The sequence below is a fragment of the Camelus bactrianus genome, chromosome 3, assembly GCF_048773025.1.
Source record: "Camelus bactrianus isolate YW-2024 breed Bactrian camel chromosome 3, ASM4877302v1, whole genome shotgun sequence".
Classification (NCBI taxonomy): domain Eukaryota; kingdom Metazoa; phylum Chordata; class Mammalia; order Artiodactyla; family Camelidae; genus Camelus; species Camelus bactrianus.
Window position 1 is genome coordinate 40,983,053 of NC_133541.1, and position 15,850 is coordinate 40,998,902.

At 37.5% G+C, this 15,850-nt stretch overlaps 1 protein-coding gene across 2 annotated transcripts in view; it reads right to left on the reverse strand.

Moving 5' to 3' along the window:
* The window catches only part of PDE4D (phosphodiesterase 4D), a 1,348,493-nt gene that overhangs the window by 675,069 nt on the left and 657,574 nt on the right, over window positions 1–15,850 (reverse strand). The window contains exon 1 of one of the 2 annotated variants that reach the window (XM_045525075.2): window positions 6,849–7,654. The exons of the other annotated variant lie outside the window; for it this stretch is intronic. Within the exon in view, the coding sequence (XP_045381031.1) occupies window positions 6,849–7,114 (266 nt within the window). The 5' untranslated portion in view covers window positions 7,115–7,654. Of the gene's footprint in view, window positions 1–6,848; window positions 7,655–15,850 lie in introns of those variants that run through there. 2 annotated transcript variants of the gene reach the window in all.

Here is a 15,850-nt window from a genome sequence, read left to right on the forward strand (position 1 = left end):
TTCCTAAAATAAACTCACACTGAACGTTTTCTTCACCAGAAATTCCACTGACCCTGGAGATCTTGCTGACATCAGAAGGAATTCCCTACTCTGATGAAAACAAAGTCCGGTTTATAAGCACTAGACTACAAGGTACTAGATGTTAAGTAAAAATGATAAAACAGAGTGGTGAGAAGCATGAGCATGAGAGGGTCCTAATCTAACACACAGTATCAAATACCAGTGTTCAGTGAACATTAGCTAGTGACATATTATGACTAAAAGCATTGAGGGAATAGCAAAAGTAAAATATGGTACAGATTTTGAAGAGGCAGCAGATGACTACCAGTTGGAGGAACTGGAAGATCTGAGGAAGAGAGGCCTTGAAAGATGTGTAGAATGGGAGTACATAAGGAAGAGGCACCAAATCTGGAGTTCTGCCTCAGCAACATCTCCCCTTTCTGCTTTCCCCGAAACTGATGTATGCTCATCATTCCTTCCAGCTCTTAGCCTCTTCACATATACTCTTTTTAGTCTAATCCATCCACAAACAGGGCAATCATTTAAAAATGTAGACAAGAACCCACAAACTTTTGGTCAACTAATCTTCGACAAAGGAGGCAAGCATATATAATGGTATAAAGACAGTCTCTTCAGCAAATGGTGTTGGGAAAACTGGACAGCAGCATGTAAAGCAATGAAGCTAGAACACTCCCTTACACCATACACAAAAATCAACTCAAAATGGATCAAAGACTTAAGCATAAGACAAGATACAATAAACCTCCTAGAAGAAAACATAGGCAAAACATTATCTGACATACATCTCAAAAATGTTCTCCTAGGGCAGTCTACCCAAGCAATAGAAATAAAAGCAAGAATAAACAAATGGGACCTAATGAAACTTACAAGCTTCTGCACAGCAAAGGAAACCGTAACTAAAGAAAAAGACAACCTACAGAATGGGAGAAAATTTTTGCAAATGAAACCAACAACGGCTTGATCACCAGAATATATAAGCAGCTCATATGACTTAATAAGATAAAAACAAACAACCCAATCCAAAAATGGGCAGAAGACCTAAACAAGCAATTCTCCAAAGAAGAAATACAAATGACCAATAGACACATTAAAAAATGCTCAATATCACTAATTATCAGAGAAATGCAAATCAAAACTACAATGAGGTATCACCTCACACCAGTTAGAATGACCATCATTCAAAAGTCCACAAATGATAAATGCTGGAGAGGCTGTGGAGAAAAGGGAACCTTCCTACACTGCTGGTGGGAATGCAGTTTGATGCAGCCACTGTAGAAAACAGTATGGAGATTCCTCAAAAGACTAGGAATAGACTTACCATATGACCCAGGAATCCCGCTCCTGGGCATATATCCAGAAGGAACCCTACTTCAAAAAGACACCTGCACCCCAGTGTTCATAGCAGCACTATTTACAAATAGCCAAGACATGGAAACAGCCTCAATGTCCATCAACAGATGACTGGATAAAGGAGATGTGGTATATTTATATAATGGAATACTATTCAGCCATAAAAACTGACAACATAACGCCATTTGAAGCAACATGGATGTCCCTGGAGAATGTCATTCTTAGTGAAGTAAGCCAGAAAGAGAAAGAAAAATATCATATGAGATCGCTCATATGTGGAATGTAAAAAAAAAAAAAAAAAGAAGAAGAAGAACATAAATACAAAACAGAAACAGACTCATAGATATAGAATACAAACTTGTGGTTGCCAGAGGGGTCGGGGGGTGGGAAGGGACAGGCTGGGATTTCAAAATTTGTAGACACTGACAGGCATATGCAGAACAGATAAACAAGATTATACTGTACAGCACAGGGAAATATATACAAGATCTTGTGGTAGCTCACAGTGAAAAAAAATGTGACAATGAATATATGTATGTTCATGTATAACTGAAAAATTGTGCTATACACTGGAATTTGACACAACATTGTAAAATGACTATAACTCAATTAAAAAATGTTAAAAAAAATGTAGACAAGATTATCCTATTAAGTGAAGTAAGTAAGAGAAAGATAAATATCATATGATATCACTTACATGTAGAATCTTAAAAAATTGATTCATATGAATTTATTTACAAACCAGAAATAGACTCACAGACATAGAAAAAAAACTATGATTACCAAAGGGGAAAGGAGCAGGGAGAGATAAAGTAGGAGTTTGGGATTAACATATACACACTACTGTATATAAAACAGATAAACAACAAAGTTCTACTGTATAGCACAGGGAACTATATTCAATATCTTGTAATAACCTATAATGGAAAAGAATCTAAAAAAATATATATGTTTAACTGAATTATTTGCTATACACCTGAACCTACCACAACATCGTAAATCAACTATATTTCAATTAAAAAATTTTTAATATAGACATAAAATTTAAAAAAAAATTTTTAAATATAGACCTAAAGATTCAGGCTGACCAAGGGTAGACTAATGGACACACAATAAAGAAGATATTACCTTATAATGACACTCAGTAAGTGTCTGGCCCTGTGCATAATACTTTAATTTGCACAGAACTGAACTTAATAAAACCGCAACACCAAAGAGATACTGTCACTACTCCCAGGAAATTGGGTAGCAGAGAAACAAATACATGTTAAGTAATTTGGACAAAAATCACACAACTAGTAAAGGGGAAGTCAAAATTTAAACTTAAATAGCCTGCTGCTCAGACACTCTCTGTACAAGAGTCACACGGCACCTGGGGTATCGAATCAATTCAGCAAGCTCCTCTTTCAAGGTCAGGAAAATCCAAATGAAGTCTAGATAAGAACCACCAGGATCAAACTGGTAAATACAGCATACAAATGTGAAATAACTTAGGATGTTTAGTTAAAAAAAGAGAAGAGTTTTTAAAAAGCATGATAACACTGACAACATTGATTAATGGGTTTACCAAGATGAATAGAACAGGGTCTGGCTCTCTGATGGGTGCCTCCAAGCCTCCTGCCTTAATGGCTACATTATGGAAAACAGGAAAGATTCAAACTGTGGGGTTTTCAAAGCAGATCCAGGACCCAGGGAAGACAATTACAAGGCAGAAGACTTCAACTGTAGATAAGCAAGGACTTCCCAATCAGTAGGCTTGTCAAAAATAGAATTGTTCTGTCTGACCCTCAACTAGGAGGCGTGCAGAGATGCTAAAGGACTGGTCACCACAGATGTTACTCCATGAACCCAACTATGGTATAGAGGGTGAAACTGTAGCCATTACCTCATTGTGACTGACACGGGCAACCTGTTCACCAGATCTGTTTTACCTTTTTCCTGGCATCAGAACTGAGATAGGTTTCCCAGGCTCCTTTGCAGTTAAATGTGGTCACAGAACTGAGTTCTATATGGGGAATACTGGTATAACAATGTGGGCACTTCTAGGACTGCCTCATAAAAACTCATGAATGCCAGATTCTGTGCTCTTTTCCCCTGATTCAGCTGAGCCTGGCAAACGTGGAGACCATGTGTCACAAATAGTGGAATCACAGGATGGTAGGATCCGGGGTCCCTGAATTACTCCAAGGCAGGCTAGCTCCCCACAAGAAGCAGAAGCAAGAAATAAACATCCACTGTGTCAAGGTTTGGAGAGTGTTAGAACAAAAAGATTATCTTTATCCAGTCATCTGTCGGTGGACACTTAGGTTTTTTCCATGTCTTGGCTGTTGTAAGCAGTGCTGTTATGAACATTGGGGTGCAGTTGTCTTTTTGAATTAAGGTTCCCTCTGGATATATGCCCAGAAGTGGGATTGCTGGATCATATGGTAAGTCTACTTTTAGTCTTTTGAGGAATTTCCACACTGTTTTCCATAATGGCTGCAACAAACTACATTCTCACCCACAGTGTAGGAGGGTTCCCTTTTCTACTCAGCCATAAAAAATAATAAAATTATGCCATTTGCAGCAACATGGATGGACCTGGAGATTGTCACTCTAAGTGAAGTAAGCCAGAAAGAGAAAGAAAAATGCCATGTGATATCACTTATATGTGAAATCTAAAAAAAAGACAAATGAAGTTATTTACAAAACAGAAACAGACTCACAGACATAGAAAACAAACTTATGGTTACCAGGGGGGAAAGGGGTGAGAAGGGATAAACTGGAGGTTCGAGATTTGCAGATACTAACATATATATATATATATATATATATATATATATAAAATAGATAAACAACAAGTTCATACTGTATAGCACAGGGAACTATATTCAATATCTTTTAGTCAATTATGGTGGAAAAATATGAAAATGAATGTATGTATGTTCATGTATGACTGTAACATTATGTTGTACACCACGAATTGACACAACATTGTAAACTAACTATATGTCAATAAATATATATATATATATAATTAAGAAAAGATTATCTTAATCAGATACTTTCTAATAGGATTTATTTTTTCTATCAGAGTATAAATTATTTGAAACAAAGGAAGAGCTCTTATTCAACTTTGTAGTCAGTAGGCAAAAGCTAAATGCTTGGGACTCAGTAGGTATTAAATATATTCATATCGAATAGAAGGGAATATCAGGTCTAGAAACCAACATTCTGAAGCAGGCACACACAAGGCCTGTATCTAAGTGGCTGGTCATCTAATTTAGGAGGAGAGGATTTGAGTGTGGTGGGTAGCAGCAGCAGGTTAGACAGCAGACTATGTAATCAGCACAATTTGAAATACATTTTAAAAATTCTGGATAGTGCTTAGTCCAAGTACTGAAAGCACAGATGGAATGATACTTGTCAAAAGATGCCTGTGGATATTATGAAAGTCTTGGGGCTTGTTGAACCAATATGGAAAATGTGAGGTACTCTTTCCAACTCCCTCACTGGATGCTTTTAGTCCACTAGGAATACTGTTTCCCCTTAGTTACGGAGAATTGATATCACAATTTTTATTTTTCATTTCCCTTGCTCTCTCCATGCCTCCCTCATCTAGTGGAGACCTGACAGACCACAACAAAATATTGGCAGAAACCATGCTCTTGGGGCTTCTCCAAACAGGACCAGAAAAGGAAGTGCCAGAAATTTCAGAAGAAAGCCTGTTTTCATGAGATTTCCTGCCTTCCTTACATCTCAGCATGTCCAAACAGTTCGGATAAACTTCAGCTGAACTCTAGGTTGCTTCACTCAGATAGAAATCAAGTGTCTGTATTGAGGCTTACCCATTCGGCGAGAGGGACACTTTAGGAACTATAATTAAAAAAGCACCTCACCCCAAAGGGACATTGCATACCCAATTTCTGCACCTGACTCTTTCTGAACTCCAGCCAGCCTGCCTGCTCTGGCACCTGATGCTTGGTCTCAAGCCATCCCTCTCCCTCAGAGCATCTCCCAGTGTTCATCTGTGCCTTTCATTCACGGCTCGTCTCTGACTAGTTTTTTCAACAATATCTTCCTCCAAGAAAAGTCCTCCTTTTCCCACAGTTTCTTTAAGACAGAAAAATTCAATCTTTGTTGTAGCCTTCTTATGACCATTATCTCTAAACTTAGAAATGCCACTTACTTAAAATCTTGGGAAAAATAAAAACACCTCCCCAAGCAGAGATCTAGCTATTTAAAATTACAATTCTGAGGTCAGACATTTCTTTGGGTGGAACCATGCCTTTTATTTCCTTTGTCATCTATTTTCACCTATGACATGAATGCATTCCTGGGTAGGGCCATGTTGCTTAAGTTTAGATTTTAATTCTCTCTACTTCTTGCTGTTTCTTTCCTAGAAGTCTTGATTGAGTCTGGTTTTTGTGTTTTTGTTTTTTTTTTTTGGTTCAGTTTTGTTTTGTTTTTTCCATTCCCGGGATACTCTGTGTTCTATGGAAAAGCTGTATAAAAATCATTCAAACAGTTTTTCAACTGACACACTCATTATTTTTTTCTGTTATGCCTGTTTTCTTCATCATGATTAATATTCATTTTACCAAAACGTGGAGGTAGTGTATAGAACCTACTGCTACCTAAAATTAACCAACTGCGCATTACAGACCCCTCTTTCTCTGATCATAGCCTCAAACTGCCTCAGAAACAATAAGCTCGTACAATGGTTTATTTTAATATTTGTCCTTCCAAGAGCAGGAAAAATATCAAGAATCATTTAGAAGACTACATGGCAGCATATGCACTAAATAAATTCACCTATTATAAACAAGATAAAAATATAAAGAAAAGAAAAATATTGACAAAATATTCAAAGACTGCAAATTCAAAGAACACAATAGTATTTCCAAGTACCAGCCTGCAACTTTCTGCACAGCATTCCTAAAACCCTTCTCCTCTCCATTGAGAAGGCAGGTTGAGGTTACAAATATATTAAAGTCAGTAGTTAGGAGGGATTTTACTGGGAGACACCATTACACACACACACACACTCCACACACATCTCTGCTTAACTGGGATCATGCAGAAAAGAGAACAAACTATGACTTTCCTCATCTCCTTTCTGGTCCTTTTTCCCTAGGCTGTTGCAGGAACTGGCAGGGTTATTAGCTTGAGAAATCAAAGAAATGCCACCACATCGGTATGGGAGTAAAACTGCATTCCTATTTGACATCTGGAATCAGTTTTCTTGTAGGAACTTGCAATAGGAATTGAACTTTGCGAACCACCCACCTTAAACACTCCTGTTACCAATCTTAAAGATTCCTGTCCTGACTTGGACATCTGTGGGATTTACTAAGGTACATTACTTCCGATAAATCACAGGTAAGGAGTGAAGATGATCCTCCCTTCCCTCCCCACTCCTAAAGTGAAAGGCGGGAGGAGCAAAAATCACCCAGGGAGAAGTGGCCACCATTTCTGATAATCCTCGCAAACCTTACCATGTATGTGCCACCGTGAAACGCCGCTGTTTGGGGATGTTGCTACTGAGAAGCATCCTGCGCAGGAGCCTGGGGGAGTTTCTCGGAGAAATCACCGGGGAGAGCTTGGGAGAAACCGATTTCCTTGCCGTCTTGGACTTCTCCTGCTGCAACAGGTTTTCCCTCAAGGATTTCACAAGATCCTCGTTCAGCCAGGGGTTTGGACAGTGCGGATTATCCACTTCAGGGACTGTTAAGGTGTCCGGGCTTGTCGTCTGCTGAGCCATTTTCCGGGTCAACTTTGTACAGTTGGCAATGATCCAGGGCAACGTGGTTCCCTGGACTCCTTCCAGTGACTGACTGCCTTGCTCGAGAGTCCGGGGAAATGTCCGGGGATGCAGGTCGGGTCGAGCTGCTGGCTGCTAGTTCATTCGGTCGCCTGCCTCAGTCTCTCCGCGGAGATGGGGCTGGGAGTAGACGAGGCGACCGCACTCCCGCGGAAACCTATTAAACGTCACCCCTCGTCTGCCAAAGATCGCTGACGAGCTCGCCGGGCAGAGGAACATGGAGGGAAGCCGCTGAGCTGGCGAGGCTTTTGTCAGCGCTGCAAAGCGGCCTGCTAAACTATTGGAACTAATGCGCCGCAGCTGCTCCAGTGACTTCTGCTTATGTACATAAAAAGTCCTGGGGGGAGGGCTCAACCATCAGATGCCTGCTGCTGGTTGTTTGCCTGGGCTTTCCATTTGCTTATTCCTGAATCCAAAGGAAAGAAAAAATTTGAACTTGACCTTACTCTCCCGCAAGGTCTATTTATCTCCCTTTAGTCCGCGTTCATGAAAAAAATGGCTAGCCCCTTGGTTTTTATAAGGGAAGAATAAACAAACACTAGCAAGACAAGAAATGTTTCCCTGTTTGTTAAGCTCGATCGGATGCACCTTAAAAGACAAATCCCCAGAGAATAAAATGGACTCTTCTTTTTTTTTTTTTTCCCCTTCCTCTTTCTCTCTAGTTAGAAACCAAACAAAAGGTTTCAAAATACTGCATATGGAACACATTACAGAACACCGTTGTGTTGTATAGCCTTGCTAATTAAGGCCCTTGCAAAGCGCGAAACAGCACAGTTAACAACCACAAATGGTGTTTGTTATCTCTTTGCTTTTAAACTCATCATCCACGAGAGGAACATATTGTTTTCATTAGGGGAGTTAAAAATGATTTTAAAGTTTCAGTTATTGCTTATGGTATGCACATTTTTAAATTCAACTATAAAGGAATAAATCTAGATTTTCATAGTCATTTCCTTAATTGTTTTTTAGTGTAAGATTTTCATTTGTCTATCAGTATAGCTTCAAAAACAAACTGAGAGGAGGCTTAACATAAAAGAGAAGAAATTGTCTCTTGCCTATTTAGTTTTCTACTGGAAAAAAATGTAAATGTTAAAACAATTCAAGTAAGTAGGTGATAAAGACAGTTAAATCTCATTATATGGACACCAGAAGTACCAACATTAGAACTGGATTTGGAAGGGAATCCAAACCTTTGATTAGAGCTGTCTCCAGCAGCCTTCAGTGATGCTACAGACAGTTCAGGATTGAAATCAAATCACATTTCTCAAGATCTAAGAATACATTTTAAATGTGTGTGTGTGTGTGTGTGTGTGTGTGTGTGTGTGTGTGTTTTAATACCCAACAACTTAAGAAGGAGTTAGGGAATGCATCCAGATAACACAGAGAACATAGTAGTTTGATTAATTTTTTTTTTTTTTTTGGTTTCTATTATGATTACTATTAGGGTAATTCTAAAAGTTCCTCCTATCTCCTTCCCTGGTTGTTTCACCTTAAGTTTTAATTCCTTGCCTTTAAAATGTTATGGAAAAGGATACTGTACTGTTCTGTTCACAGAAGCACAGGGTTGCCATGTGGTGTACTTATCATAATTCAATGAGACATATGTGCCATAACTTAATCAGAAAATCTATTATTCAAATATTCTAATAATGAAAAGCAGAGTGTGATTATTCTTATTCCTAAAGAATTTTCACTAGCACACAAAGTCTTATCACTATGCCACACTCTGTGACAAGGTCCCTTAGATTGGAATATAGATTCGTAACTAAATGGAAAGGACTGGACAATGCTCAGGAAAAGATACCAGAAGACCTAAAAAGTGATATTATCAGGTGCAGAAAAATACAATACGAATTATGTGCATAAGTGACAAGGGAATGCTTGAGGTGCAGTAAAGCTTGAAGCGGGGGAGGATCAAAAATGAGTGTAAAGGAAGGCAAGAAAGAAGCATACTCCAGGATGAGGAATTGGAATGTGCAAATCCAATAAAGAAGTCAGCAAGTTTTGTTCAAAAAGAAAAGAAAAAAAAAGTCAGATATAAAACCCATTTAGGTTTGTAGAAGCAAAAATTTAGATAGCAGGATAAAGTGAGAGAGAGAAAAAAAAAAAAAAAAAAAAAAACCAGGAGGCAGTAAACTGAAATGGCCAAAAATTATATGTAGAGAAAAGTTTCTCACTTCCTAAAGACTGTTTCTTCCAACAAATAATTGTGGGCATTTATTTTGTGCTGGGCACTCTATTGGTGCTCTAGGATATTTAAAGATGAGCTTGACGTCATCCCTGCCCTCTAGGAGCTTATAATCAGCTAGGGTAGATGGAGTGCAAAACAGCTGACATGAGAAAGTATGGCTCAAGGACCCAGAGGACAACTTAGAAGCTGGAGATTTTTAAATGTCTGGCTCAAAGTAGAGAAAAGTGATTCTCAGTGACCAAATAAAGGGATTGATATGACTGAGAATGATATGAGTCTACACTGGAAACTTCATTGAGTTCAGAGGGTTCTAGGTTCTAGTTCTTGTATTCAGTAACCTTCACTTAAGAGTAAAATTTTAAAAAAAGAGAGAGAAAGAAAAAGGGGGGTGGGTGGGTATAGCTCAGTTGTAAAGTGCATGTTCAGCATGCATGAAGTCCTGGGTTCAATCCCCAGTACCTTCATTTAAAAAAAAAAAAAAAGGAGTAAAATATTTACAGGCTAATCTTCTCATAATTGGCATGTCCTGTGGATGTTCAGAAAGATTGGGCAATTTGTTGATGATCACAACTAAGCTAAAATAGAAGATTCAACACCATTCTATTAAAAATTCATTTAGAATTGTGGTTAAACATGGACTAAAGCTGAACAAAGGCATTCTGCAAATCTCCCATTGCTTTGTTACACATATTAGAGGATTCCATTGTAGAAGCAGCATTGGCTACCTCTATACAGGTCCCCTTAACCTATCATTATTTGTTCAATTTCCTGACATCTACAATTACCCTCCTGTGTCCCCCCCTAATGATTTATGGCAGGTATGCTGCTTTTTGAAAATAATATTAATTTTGTTTTGAGAATTCTTTGTCATCTCCTTGAAATAACATGAAAAACCCTGCAGTGTTTCAAAATCATGCTTGAAAATAACTGCCTTAGGAGGCACAAATTGTGATGTTCTGAAGATAACCAGGTAGGGGAAGTTTGGATAAACTGGCAATTTTCTTTATAATGATGCAGAAGGTCAGAGGTACTCTTCCAATAGGAGGACTACACAGCTTGCTTTTTCTTTTTCATTTTTTTTCTTTCTTTTTTTTTTTTTTTACCAAAATCTTTTTAAAACTAGCTTCTAGAAACTTTTCAGAAAAACATGGTACTGTAACTGACAGCCAAATAAGGCCTTAGGTTTTAATGAGTGGAAAGTTGAAAGTGGGCAAAATATTTTGATAGAGGCACCCACGCCTAGAACAGCAGATAACATCTCTTAACTTAATAAAAGTTATCCTAGATACCTTTTTGTGGATTTTCAAAATTTGTGTTTTTTTCAGATTCTTCAGAATCTTTGAAAACATTTATTTAATTAATTAATTATAAGCAGCAAAACAAATACGAAATAGGATTTGCACAGGTTCTGGGACCAAGATTTAAAAGGATGCCCTTGCCTAGGTAAGAACAAGAAAGGATGGATTTCCCACAATTGAAAGGGAGTAATGGTACTGCTAATTCAAAAGAATAGATAAATTAAAATGATTTATACTTGACTATGGAATGCATTGTATGTTTCTCCCAGCCATGTTTTAGTTAGGTAAATAGTGGGTTAAAATGAGATTGCTTTTTAACTTGTCCACAGGATGCAGTCCATGAAAAAGATTTGATCATGGGAGAGACTGTGTCATCTAGCAGTTAAGAGGGTATGTGTGGAACCCAAAAGCATGTTTTGAACCCCAGCTATGATACTTACTAGCTGTGTGCTTTCCTTGTCTGTGGCTTAGTTTCTCATCTATGAAATAGAATGATAATAATAATAGCTATTGCATAAGAGTGCCGCAAAGATTAAATGTGTTAGTACTCATGATACAAAGTGTATAGAAGAGTGCCTGGTACAGAGTAAACACCCAGTAAAGGAAACCTGCCAGAAGCTGATGGAAGGAACTTACAGACATTGACAATTAGTAGATACCAACTCTGTGCCCCACATTTTGCATTTTATTTCATTTAATTCTTGCAATAACTCTTAGGGTGTTATTTCATTAATAATATTTTACAATTTAAGAGGACACTATTAAGTCCTTCACTATTTAAGAGGACATAAGGAGCTAAAAATACCTTACCCAAAGTCATATTGTACAACAATGCAAAACAGGTTTGTCTAGGAAGTGCCAGGGCCTCTTATTTCAACTCTATATCAAACCACCCCCAAAGGAAAGCTGATTCAGTATTTATAATCAATAATGGGCATTTCCATGGAAAACAGCAGAATCTGAATGCCCTGAGCTCTTGGTCTAGTTAACAATGAATTCTGTCCTTGGCTCCACTCAGGACATAAACAGTGACAACCTGTGAAGCTTGCCAAGTCAAGAAGTTCTTACAAAGGCATGGTATTCAAGTGAGGGCAGCCTGAGGTGGAATTCCTGAGTGTTTTTTCATCTGTATGCCTGTACCCCTTTGATATGAAGGTGTTTTCATGAAACTCCATGGTAGTTTTCCACTTGACGAAATAATATATTCTACATTTATTTTATTTTGTATTTTCCTTGTGATTATTTTCCATTTGGAATTTATATCATTATAAATTCTGATGATAAAATTATATTATCCCTGTATCTAAAAGCACATCTGAGCATTGTAGTACAGGGCTTTCAAATCATCATTATCACTGAACATTTATTAGGTTCTGGGCTGGTTGGCAGAGATTAAAAACAGTAAAATATCATTTGAAAAGAGAAGATATGTACAACCGTTCCAACAGAAAACAAATGGTAAATATAAAATTAATCATATAAAAGATTGGTGCCTCAAAGTCTTGGAGGAGTACTCACCAATATATATCTAGACCAGTGGAAAAGAACTCAAAGAAGAAACAGGACTTCAGTTAGGCCTTGAAAGAAAGTACATGTGGGAAAATAATAAGATAGTTGGGGTGGGGGCATAGGTAGTCTTGGGGAGGTGAGAGATGTTGGATTTTTAGACTCCTATGGAAATATCAGCAAAATGTATGTATTTTTAATGTAGGTAAATAATACAGAGATTTAAATCAGATTAATTTGGTAGCAATATGCTTTATAATTTGGAGAAGGATAATTCAGAAGACGATTTTCACAGTTTTATTTCAATATAAATTTGTGTAGAAACGGAAAGAAAGGGCTAATCACGTAAGAATTAGAAGGATTTGTTCATCGGCTACACGTGAGCATTCAGGTCAGTAGGGAAATCACAAATAAATTAGACATTTCTTACTATAATCGATTATTCATTCCATCTAATTAAGTACGGTCACCAAATTAATCATTAAAAGGATGTCAGTGTAAAAAAGGTATCTAGGGTTTATTGAACAAAAGAAATACAGCTACTTGATTTATATTAGAGCTACATTTTGAGAAATGTGTTCTTTCAAGCTCAATTCATTTTAATAAAAAGATTAAATGGGTTTTGTTTCTAGATTAAATCTAGTTAAATGGGTTCCCTGCCCCTCTAGATTAAAGCTAAATGTTAGGGATCAATCTATTGAAATAGTCAACATTTGAGAGGAAAGTTAACATTTTATAGAGCACAACAACTTATACCAGCAACATTAACACAATATGCTTATTTTATTTATGAGGAAAAGAAAAACCTGCAATGCAATTTAAGTAAGAATTTTTACTTCTTTCCTGATACTTTCACTTAAAAAAGCTTCCCACACTAAAACAGAATTCTTGATTACTTGGCTAAAATGAAACACTAGGATGCTTTAAGTTTTAGTCAAATTCAATAAAACAATGGGTTTTGATGGCCACTAAAATTTTAACATAGTATCCTATATTTCTGGGTCTTTCAATGGAAAGAATAGCCAGGCATTTTGCCTTCAACTGGTGGACAAAAAACCAAACTCTTCTATATTTACAGTAGACTATCCCCTAGCATACTGAATGACTGCACATCACTAGATACCAGTGCAAAACAAAATGCCCTAAGCATAAGCACTTTGCATCATTACTTAATTTGCTCATCTCAATCACTCTAATGAGGCAGGTACTACTACCTTCATTTTAAAGCTGAGAAAACTAAGGCACCAAAATTAAATAATTTCCTTAAGATCATACACACCCAGGAGGTAATAGAGTAGGGATTTTAAAGCAGATAATCCAAGTCCAGAGTCCATGCCTGTAATTACTGTGCCAGATGCTTTTGTAATTAAAAAATAAAAGTCAAGCAAATTAATAGATATTCTAAGCAAAATGAATTCAGGTAACTTGATTTATGCAAACTGAATCTCTATAAAATATCTGTTACTACAGTTTTTGCAGTGAAGATATTTCCAAACCCCAATAAATGCCCATTAGGAATGCTATTTTGAGGCTCTGACAGATATTTCTTCGTAATCAAAAGATCTCCAAACTTCCAAAAAGTGTTCATTGTATTGCAAACAATAGACATTGAATGAACAAAAGAACTTGGGTAGACCTTTTGCTGTTTTTGTCCACGTAAGAGACATGTTAGTGAACAAAATCCAACATGTACCCCAAGCTCAGAGCAAAATAACACAATAGTAACCTATTCAAAACTCAACAGCAAGGAACACATTTCCTCATCTCTTTTCCAGTCTCTGTACCCATCCCCCATTGGCCCCATGAAAGGATTTTTAAAGTCTTTCTGTAATTAGCATAATATAACTATAAAGCCTCACTCTGACCCTGACATATAACATCTGTTCCAGGCATCCTATTTCTTGGATATGGTTTTTAGGAGACAAGATAGTGTATTTCACTGAAAGTCCACAATTCAGAGATTTATAATTGTAGCTGGAAATTTGTTTTTTAAAGTTTAACATATTTAGACAATGACCCCTCACAAGCAAATCATGTTTTCCGGGATGGCACTGTTCATACCTAACTGTAAAGAACCGTGTGAGTCCGAGTCGTTCACATGGGAGGCTTTACAAAAGGTATCACAGAAACTTAAGCTTTGTCCCCAGTGCTGCAATTAACTAGCTAAGTCACTTTGAACAAGTTCATTTACTTTCACAGGAACTCAGTTTTCTAGTTAAAAGCCCTGCAACCTTACTCAGGTTTTATAACAAAAAAAGAAAAACAGTTTCTGTCTTCAGTGGTGAGTCTCAATTGCCATTTAAGAAAAACTGTTTTCAGGTGTATCCTGAAGCAGTGTGGCCTCTTCCACTTGCATGTAGTGACAGCATGTTCCACAGATGACACTTTTAAAGGAGAAGTGGAAAAGGTAAGTTTAATGTTTAAGAAACTGAAGATGGAAAATAAGAGTGCTACACTAGCCAGGTACCTTACTAATGCTTTTATGGCCTTGAAATGTGAGAAAATTCCTTCACTAAGTAGGTAGAAGATTCTGTTCTGATATCTGAGTCACAGCTTGGGAGATAGAGTGGGAGAGCAATGTCTAAGTTAATTTAATATTTGGAATCAAAGCATTGTTTTACTTTTAAAATGGTGAAACTACAGAGATAGGTATATTCACTGTTACATAATCAGTCAGATTTTCTAAAACTTCAGGGCTTAAATCACTTTTTAGGCCATAAGAGAAACTTCTGCACTCATATTGCACGAAGTGTGTCCCACCAAAGACTAGTTTTGACCAATTTTAACGGTGTTACATGGTGAAAAAGGCATTTTGTGATTAAAATACATGTATATATAGCTATATATATATAGATTTATATGGTGCTGTGTTGCATATAGTTAAACAGATTTCCTTACCATAAGATCTCAAAGTCTTTTAATATGCTAATGTGATTTATGATGCTGACTTGCTTGGCTCTGAATTCACCTGAGGCTCCCAGCATGTCCAGAGATGGGTATCTCCAGGAACCTTTACCTGGACTTACTACAAATACCTCCTTGAGCATAGCTGATGATATAAACCTTCCCTTGCTTCTTGGCATGCTGCTTTTCCTTTTTCTACTAAACAGAAGTCAAACAGAATGCTTCCAACAGAACCTAGAGTATTCCAGGTGCTGCCTGGTATTTCTATTAGACCCAAGGTAATTGTCACGCTTCTGCTCTGAGGCTGATTCTGCCCTCCTCTTCCATTAGTGTACCTTCCCTTGTAAAAGGCATAACTTTAGCAGAGGCTATGAGATAGCTATGAGATATCTTTACGAGACAGAGGCTATGAGATAGCTGGGGTTGTGAATCTAAATGACAACCCTGTAGATAGCATGCTAGTTGGAAGGCTATGAACAGGCTAAGGGACCAGAGAAATATTGGCCCAGTTGGCACTGTTGGTGAGAAGATGTACAAAGGCAGCTGAAAGCAGCATGAGTGCCTTTCAAGCTTTAGTGCACCCAAGAATCACCTGGAGACCATGCCAAATACAGACTATGATTCAGTAGGGGGGCGGGGCTCGAGAATTTGTATTTCCAAAGCTCCCAGGTGATGTCAGTGCTGGTTCATGGATCACTCCATGGATATCCAGCTACTAGAATAAGTAGAGATTCCTGGCTATTGAAGTCTAGCACATGAAGGCAATTACTTTGTACC